Below are 9,276 nucleotides of genomic sequence, written 5' to 3'. Positions count from 1 at the left end.
AGCACACACACACACAAAACGTCCATCCACACAGCCCTAGCAGGACCTGCAAACAGACACGTGTGGACACAGTCAGACGTCAGGGCGGACACACGGACACTCACACAGACGTCCTCCCACAGGCGTACTCCAAACCATGTACTCGGTTGCCCACAGACACAGACATGGCCATGCATTCGGGCACACTGGCCTGCGCGCACACACAGAAGGACATGTCTAGACACAAACAGGTATGGAGACCCGCTTACGCACAAACACTCCACAGACGGGAGTGTCATAAATCCATATATCCACATGGACACGCAGACACGTACACGCGCTCAGATGTGCAGAGGTCCCAAGCACGTGCCCGGAATGACACAGGTAGACAGACGTATAAATAAGAAGATACACAACAGAGGCATCTAGGAGAACCCGCTTTACACACTGTCAGGAACAGAAAGACCCAGAAGCACACAAGAGGGCGGGAGGGCAGGCGGACTTGCAGGGAAGACAAAGAATAAAGAATAAGACAGTCAGATGCAAGGGGAGACACAGCCGATGGGCAAAGTGCTTTGAGTGGGGGCAGACAGCCTGCGGGTCTATCCCTGATCCACCTTCCCCACTTACTGCCTACTCCACCGACCCTCCAGAAGCCTGCCTCCAAGCTCCATGTTCCATTCTCAACTCCAGGGGGGAAGGCTCAGCTGTACCAAAGAAGGAAGGGCAGTTGGGGGGCCTGAGTGGCTCAGTGGGTTAAGCCTCTGCCTTCTGTTCAGGTCATGATCCCAGGGTCCTGGGATCGAGCCCTGCATCTGGCTCTCTGCTCAGCAGGGAGCCTGCTTTCCCCTTTCTCTCTGTCTACTTGTGATCTCTCTGTCAAATAAATAAAATCTTTAAAAAAAAAAATAAGAAGAAAAAGAAGAAGAAGAAGGGCAGGGAGGCCGGTTCCCACAAGGTTTTCTCTCCCTTCCTCTTTTCCCAAAGAAAAATATTCAAAACTTTAGACCAGAGAATGTAAAATCCGGAACAGGATGTAGAGAACCCCATACTCAAGTCCTTCTTCCTGAGGATTAAATAGGAACACCTACTATTTGTTGACACTTTAAACCCATGAACCCACTGATCCTCCCATAATAAGCTAAGAGGTAGCTCCTGTCATTGGCCCCAGGAGGCTCAGAGAGGTGAGGTGACCTGTTCAAGGTCCCACAACAAAGAAAGGACAAAGGATTCCAATCCATGCCATAATCTGGCTCTTAATTGCTATGCAGCTTGGTCCTTAGGATTAGGGGCATCGATGCGTGCCAAGCTCGTGCTAATATTCTGGCCCTCCTTTTCCCCCATTAAAACCAACAAACATTCCTGGCCAATGAACACAAACAAAACAAAAACCAACTAACAACTCTCCTATCTCTGCCTTGTTCTCTGCTTTTCGATCCCTCCCTGCAGGAATCCAGCTTAGAGCTCTAGAACCCTTGGAGCAACATGCCTGTCTTGAGAGTGCCATCCTCTCCCACCTGCACTCATCCTAAGTCAGAACTGGCATCTGAGTGGGTGGGGGCAGGTTTCCAATCATCAGATGCTGCCTCCTGCCCATCAGAGCCCTGATCAGGCCCACAGGAGACCAGTCCAGCACCCACATAGTGTTCACGTCAGAGTCGCTGGGACGAACCTCAGAGCCACACGGCGCCAGCCCCAGTGGCCACCGGGGCCTGCTCTCAGATCCTCCTGCAGCCAGAAGTGGCTCTGTGAGTGTTCTCCTGGCATCAAGTTCAGGGTCCACTTGCTTTCAATTCCAGTGTCTAACGGGGGTGAGCTGATGCCAATGGCAGAAGTTGCTAGTGTATCTCTGTGTCCAACACCAATGCCAATCCCACATCACTCCTTGCTAAACTTGGACTCCACTTGGCCCTCAGGGCAGGCTAGGCCAGTCAGTGGCGGCAGGAGAGGACAGGGTTCAAGTCCCAGCTTCCTACCTGCTAGTAGCAAGTGGCCGTGGGAGACCTGCTCTTCTGAACAGCGAAAGGGGGTTGCTGTGAGAGAGTCCCTGCTAGAGGGGTTCCGTGGGGTCACATTCACGCACTGGCTCTTCAGTTAGGGCTCACCAAAGCCTAGCGCCTCACTGTTAAGGAAGAAGGTGACTGAGGGAAGGACAGCAGGGCCACCATCTTTCCTCTCTCTCACTGTCAGCCTCCAGGGCCTGGCTCTCCCCAACTCAGGAGTCTCCCCAAACCTCTCCCTGCCGTCGCTCCATCTGGATGCTGCCAGCAGCCCTGCCAAGCCTGGAGTCACTCCAAAGGGACCTCCCAAGTCTTCACACTCTGCCTCCTCTTCTCGAGTGCCCCCTTCCCACTGGTGGGAAACCCAGCCCCAGAACGGGGGCGCAAGCATGCAGAGCAGGAGACACAGGAGCCCCTACCCCCCTGTTCTCTGTCCTTGGTACTCTCACACACCAGACGGGGACTGATGGTAGCACAGCGACAATAGAAATGGTGAAGCTAGTGAGCTCCCCCAGGGGTCTGGGTAGGACTGGCGAGGCTCTCTGTCAGTTACAGCCCTTGAGACAGTCAGGACTTCTTGGCACTATATGGGTGGATGTCCTTACTGTTTCCAAGTCCTGCCCAGGGCCTCTGGCATGGAGACCACAAGTTACCCTTCTTTCCTAAGAAAGGTTCCCCTTAAATGTGGCTCTGGACTTCTACCCCTTTCCCAATCACAGCAGGGCAATGACACCGATCCTGACCTTGCTTTCAGGTCCCAGTGGGGATTCTGGGCACCAGAAGTGACACTGTGCCCAACGCAAAGGTAGGTCAAAGCCTGGGGGAAGTGCTGACCCTTTGATCCTGCTGGAGTCCTGCATACTTCTTCTGGGAACCTCGCATCACAGCTAGGGGTCCTCCCTTACCCCAAGACCTCCAAGTCCACTCCCTGGGATCTCACCTCCCAAGACCTTTAACTGTACATCCCTCCTCTGCAAAAAAAATCCTAAATCTATGACCATACATGCTGTCCCATTCCAACACTCTTAAACCCAGATCTCTGAATTCTTTTCTCCAAAGACGCCCTAATCCATAATTTTTGGGCCACTTCCCACTCTGACCTCAAGCCCAAAGCTCAGGAGTCTGAATCCATATCTTCCAAAATCTTAAAGTTCAGAATGTGTCTACTGCTTCAGCCAAGTCTACAGACTGAGGGTGGCTCTTCCCAGGGCCCACTCTCTGTTAATATCCCTGAAATCTCCTCTTCTTGCCTTGCTGGTTTGTCCCAAGGTCAACTGTGAGTCTGGGAGTGGGGGTGGGCAGGGACTATAGCTGGGAAATGAAATGGCACAATTAACAAATAAGACCAAAGTCCACCCTTCTCTCCCAGGTCATATAAAGGCAAACCACCCCAGCCAGCACCATCTGACCGTCTCTCCCAGGGTCACCATGCTGGCCTCAGGGCTGCTCCTTGTGGCTTTGCTGGCCTGCCTCACCATCATGGTCTTGATGTCTGTCTGGAGGCAGAGGAAGCTCTGGGGGAAGCTCCCTCCGGGACCCACCCCATTGCCCTTCATCGGGAACTACCTGCAGCTGAACACAGAGCAGATGTACAACTCTCTCATGAAGGTGTCAGGACACGGGATGGGTGCAGTGGGGTGGGGCTGGGCGCTGGTCTGGTTGAGCTGGGACTGAATGGCAGGGGCTGGGCAAGGTTGGACCAGAGTCTTCAGGGAGTAGAAATCTGCGGGTTGGGCTGCAGGGTCCCAGACAAGAAAGAGCAGATCTTGGGATGTCCAGCCCCTTGAGTATCAGAACCTGGGGGCAAGGCATGCAGTAGGTGAGGGCTGGGCACAGGCTGGCTCCCAGTGGGGGCCACAGCCTCTAAGCCCCCCACCTCCATCAGATCAGTGAGCGCTATGGCCCGGTGTTCACGGTCCACCTGGGACCCCGGCGCATTGTGGTGCTGTGTGGACACGAGGTGGTGAAGGAGGCTCTGATAGACCAGGCTGAGGAGTTCAGCGGGCGAGGCGGGCAGGCCACCTTCGACCGGCTCTTCAAAGGCTATGGTGAGGAGCTCTGGGTGAGGGCTCGTGGCCAGGCACACCGGATGACCTCAGTTTCCCCACTGCTCTTCTCCTGACTCACCCACCTGAGCCTGTGGCTGACTTCTACCCCTATTCTCCTCTGTCCCTGTCCCTGGTTATTGTGGCCTCTCCTTTGCCTTCTGTAGCTTGGCTCAGGGTGTCTGCGACCCTGTTCCCCCTGCTTTTTGCCCCATCTTCCCATTCTCTCCCATGGATGCCTCTTCTTCCTCTGGGTCCCAGGGGAGCTCCTGGGATTTCTGCCTTGGAACCCCTGTCCTCCGTCCCCATGTCCTTGCCTCTTTCCAGAATCTTTCCTTCCAACCCAGTCTATCTCTCTCAGTGTTTCTCTGACCCTCACTTGTCTCTCCGTCTCCCTCACCCCCCACCCCATTCCCCAACCCATCCTTCTCTGCTCCTGCTCTCTGTCCACCTCTGTCCCCGCCCCTCCCCGCCTCACCACACCCTATGCTCCCTCCCTAGGGGTGACATTCAGCAACGGGGAGCGCGCCAAGCAGCTCAGGCGCTTCTCCATCACCACGCTGCGGGACTTCGGAATGGGCAAGCGGGGCATTGAGGAGCGCATCCAGGAGGAGGCAGGCTTCCTCATTGAGGCCCTCCGGGGCACGCATGGTAAGCGGGGCTGGGAGTGAGGAAGGAGGGATACACCAGCTCGAAGAGGGCTTTCTCCTCCAGGAAGGGGACTGGCTTGGGGGAAGACATCAGGGTTCCAGGCTCTGGGTCTTGTGTTGGACATCTGAGTTCTCATTCCAGTGCCCTCCTCCAATCCTCAAGCTGGCATGAGACAGCCCAGTTGACGCTCCCCCAAATCCTGTCTCTCCCCAACCCTATCCCATTCCCCAGGTGCCTTCATTGATCCCACCTTCTTCCTGAGCCGAACAGTGTCCAATGTCATCAGCTCCATTGTCTTTGGGGACCGCTTTGACTATGAGGACAAAGAGTTCCTGTCCCTGCTGCGTATGATGCTGGGAAGCTTCCAGTTCACAGCTACCCCTATAGGGCAGGTAACCCGTCCCAGTCTTACTCTATAACACCCCTGCTACAATGCACCAGTTGCTTTCCCATGTGTTCCATATGGACGGGTGTCCCAAACTCTCATCTTCCTCTAGTAGGGTACCCTCAAAACCAGCCCTCACTTTCAGACAACCCAACAGCTGCATCAGAACCCAAGACTAGTGCCCAGTACTCAGTTTCCAAAGACCCCTGAATATCTCAACAGTAGCTCCTCATGAGAAGATGGAGAAGGAAAAGAGGAGAGGGAGAAGGAGGAGGAGAAAGGGACAAAAGCTCCCAGTTAAGATCCCCTAACTATCTACACAATTGTCTCAAATTTGTGAGACCACATGACTGCTTAAATACCTAGACATGTGGCCCCAACAGAACCCTGCCTGAGTATCTGATCACCTACATGTGTTCTCCAATCCAGCCTCATCCAAACACCTGAAACCGGGATATGCAGCCCAGTCCATCTCACCTACATTCTGGGACAGGGGCCCTCAGGCTTGATTCACATGAAAACTTACGTATCTCCTCCCATCAAGCCCCATATGAATCATAAACACCCGGACAGCTGCCTTTAACCCACTTCCTTCCTTACGCCAAGAAAGGTCCCGCTCCCAACAGGACTTGCCTGCGAACATCTATCCTTCACGGCCATTCTTCTTACCCTTCCTCAGCTCTGCGAAATGTTTCATTCGGTGATGAAACACCTGCCAGGGCCACAGCAGCAGGCGTTAAAGGAGCTGCAGGGTCTGGAGGATTTCATAACCAAGAAGGTGGAGCAGAACCAGCGCACCCTGGACCCCAACTCCCCAAGGGACTTCATCGACTCCTTCCTCATCCGCATGCGAGAGGTACAGCCCAGTGGCCAGTGCGGCAGTCCCAGAGTCAGGCAGAGGGAAACCAGCTGGGATGGGGAGACCAGGGATCACCCCCGTCATGACAGCCTCACAATCTCACGTGTGATACCCGGGCTGCTCCGTCTACCAGCGCTTGCCACGGGCAGAACCTGCGTGTGCACCATAAGGCAACGCTTCCACACCATGCACTCATCGTCAGTGTCCTTTTCCTTCTAAAGGGTCCTCCCTTAAAACAGTGACACCAGGGGGGCACCTGGGTGGCTCAGTGGGTTAAAGCCTCTGCCTTCAGCTCAGGTCATGATCCCAGGGTCCTGGGATCGAGCCCCACATCGGGCTCTCTGCTCAGCAGGGAGCCTGCTTCCTCCTCTCTCTCTCTCTGCCTGCCTCTCTGCCTACTTGTGATCTGTCTGTCAAATAAATTTAAAAAAAAAAAATCTAAAAAAAAAAAAATACAGAGACACCAGGCCTGATGCGTAAAGGGCAGGGAGGTAGCCAGGGAGAGAGTGTGGGAAGGGCATTTGGCCAGAGCCAGATGCCTAAACAAAGCCCTGGCAGAACTAGGCTCTCTCTTCCCACCCCTAGTCTGGACCTAAGAGAGGTGCGCCCAGATGGAGAGACCCAGGCAGGGCTCTGAGGGCTGAGGGGAGGGGGCCTGGCCTGAAGCCCTCTCCCTGCAGGAGCAGAACAACCCCAACACGGAGTTCTACTTGAAGAACCTGGTGCTGACCACCCTGAACCTCTTCTTTGCGGGCACTGAGACGGTCAGCACAACCCTGCGATATGGCTTCCTGCTGCTCATGAAACATCCACACGTGGAGGGTAAGGCTGCGGGGACGGGGCCCTGGCCTGGTGGCCACACCCCACTTCCTCTGAGCCCACTGCAATGTCCCCACCCTTCCCAGATGCCTGGAACCTCACCCATACCCTGCCATCCAGATGCTAGGCGATATTCTGCTGACTGTTCATTGGGTTTCACTGGCTGTGAAATACCAAAATTGTGTGAACTGATGGGCAAATAGCTCCCGTGCTGAGCCAAATGTATGTGAGACCACATACAGGTTGAGACCAGGTGAATAAGACATTGTCCTCAACAATGTTTATGGCCAACGTCTGTCTTGAATGGTCTATGCCCATGTCACACATGGATGTACATATTTGGACTACCGTCACCACCCGGAGACCCCCAGATACCTAAACACTAAACACGTTCCCCCTCCTCCCACAGCCAAACTCCATGAGGAGATTGACCGGGTGATTGGCAAGAACCGTCAGCCCAAGTTTGAGGACAGGGCCAAGATGCCCTACACAGAGGCGGTGATCCACGAGATCCAAAGATTTGGAGACATAATCCCCATGGGCCTGGCCCGCAGAGTCACCAAGGACACCAAGTTTCGAGAGTTCTTCCTCCCCAAGGTACTTTCCTGTCCCTGCTATGGGGACCTCCAACCTGCTCCCTGGGGCCCAGCATCCCATCCCCCTTAGAAGCTTCCCAGCCGCTGTCCCACTGCCTCACTCAAACACTTCCTCAACCACCATGTCCCTTCAACCTTCCTACTCAGAGCTTCTTGACTCCAGTAGCTCTCCCAGAGCTCTTGCCACAGGGATTAATTATGAACCCCAGGTCTCCAGAAGTCCTCTCTCAAAAGACATGACTTCATTTCTAGACCTCCTCCCTCAAGGACACGAGTCTCATGTCTCCCAAACATCCCGCCTAAGAGGCACAAACCCAGTGTCTTTAAAACCTCCTGTCTCTGGAAGCACGAACCCCCATGTCCTCTCCACCCCCACCGTGGGAGACATGAACTGCACATCCCCCACACGTTCTGTCCTAAGAGACACAGAACCTGTGTCCTTCAAACTTCCCTTCACACAAGACATAAGCCCCATGTCTGCATAGCTTCCTGTCTCCGACACAACAATCTCCTGTCTCCCAAAGCTCTTCCCTCCATGGACCCACACTCCCACGCCTCCCCTTCCTCATCACTTAGGACACCCCAATCGTCCCTCCAACCTCCATGCATTTTCAGCACACTGTGCCCCCACTCTGCCTTATCAAATACCCCCTCTCCTCCTCCCCAGGGCACCGAAGTGTTCCCCATGCTGGGCTCCGTGCTCAGGGACCCCAAGTTCTTCTCCAAGCCCCGAGACTTCCACCCAGAGCACTTCCTGGATGAGAATGGGCAGTTTAAGAAGAGTGATGCTTTTGTGCCCTTCTCCATTGGTAAGAGACCACTGTCTGCTGCTAAGCCACCGCTCCCACCAACAGGGCTGTCTTCTCCTCCGCTCCCCTCGCTAAGGAGCAGCCTGATGTCTTTCTCCAGCTTGGAAGTCCTTCCCCTGATCGACCTCAGCTGCAACCCCTATAATTACTTGAGCTTCAGCAAAAGGATAAGGATGATCACACCTGTCTCAGGGATGGGGGAAATCAAAGCCCTTAGTGAGTCAGAGATTTGTCCACCGTCATTTAAATTCTTTAGGTTCCTCAGTTGGAGGTGAGAGCCAGCAGCCAGATCAGAGTGTGCACCCTGAGGGAGGGGCGTCTAAACTTCCCATTGCTACAGCTAGCTCACCTCCATCCCATGCACAAGGGAAACTGATGCTCAGAGAGGATTAGAGAGGTCTCTGAAAGTCTCTCAGGCCAGGCTCTTCCAGCCCCTCATTCCTGGGAGAAAGCATATGGGGGAGGGTAGTGGGGCAAGGGGCAGTGAGAGCAGGTCTCACCTCCAGCCCTCTTCTTCTGTGTCTTCAGGAAAGCGCTACTGTTTTGGAGAAGGCCTGGCTAGAATGGAGCTCTTTCTCTTCCTCACCAACATCTTGCAGAACTTCCGCTTCAAGTCCCCGCAGCTGCCCCAAGACATCGATGTGTCCCCCAAGCTTGTGGGCTTAGCCACCATCCCACGAAGTTACACCCTGAGCTTCCAGCCTCGCTGAACAAAGGCAGCGAGAGCGCAGGGCTGGTTGGGGGAGCAAAGCTGAGGGAGGGGCAGCGGCGTGGCTGTCGGGAGGGGCGTGGTTTGGGGGCGGGGCTAGCGGAAGGGAGGTGGGTTAGGGAAATAGGCGCCAAGAGGATGGGAGAGGAAGAGGACAGGAATGGACTCTGCCTGTTCACCTTGGTAGAGGTAGATCCTTCAGAGGTGGGATGAGAGAAGGGAAATTATTTCTTGAGCAAATATTCTCTGTCCTGTCCATGCTAAAGGCGTCAACTCGTTCACCTCGCCTAAGGCTCACAAACCGACGCAACAGGCAACGGTGTTTATGCCCATTTTGCAGGTGACAAATCTTAACCGATTCCCAAGGAATCTACAACGACGAAAAACCTCCTAATAAATGAATTTAGCAAGGTCACTAAACATA

General features: G+C 54.4%; 1 protein-coding gene across 1 annotated transcript; it reads left to right on the top strand.

Annotated features, from left to right (window-relative positions):
* The first annotated feature begins 3,369 nt into the window (after positions 1 to 3,369).
* Positions 3,370 to 9,276, top strand: LOC101681454 (cytochrome P450 2A13). The gene is made up of 9 exons (XM_045076837.1): positions 3,370 to 3,587; positions 3,865 to 4,027; positions 4,526 to 4,675; positions 4,907 to 5,067; positions 5,740 to 5,916; positions 6,600 to 6,741; positions 7,148 to 7,335; positions 8,002 to 8,143; positions 8,672 to 9,276. The coding sequence occupies exons 1-9, from the start codon at positions 3,408 to 3,410 to the stop codon at positions 8,851 to 8,853; spliced, it is 1,485 nt and encodes a 494-aa protein (XP_044932772.1). The 5' UTR covers positions 3,370 to 3,407; the 3' UTR covers positions 8,854 to 9,276.

Source organism: Mustela putorius, unplaced genomic scaffold (assembly GCF_011764305.1).
Source record: "Mustela putorius furo isolate JIRA1106 unplaced genomic scaffold, ASM1176430v1.1 tig00000196_pilon_pilon_pilon, whole genome shotgun sequence".
Lineage (NCBI taxonomy): Eukaryota > Metazoa > Chordata > Mammalia > Carnivora > Mustelidae > Mustela > Mustela putorius.
This window is presented reverse-complemented; position numbering and strand designations above follow the sequence as displayed.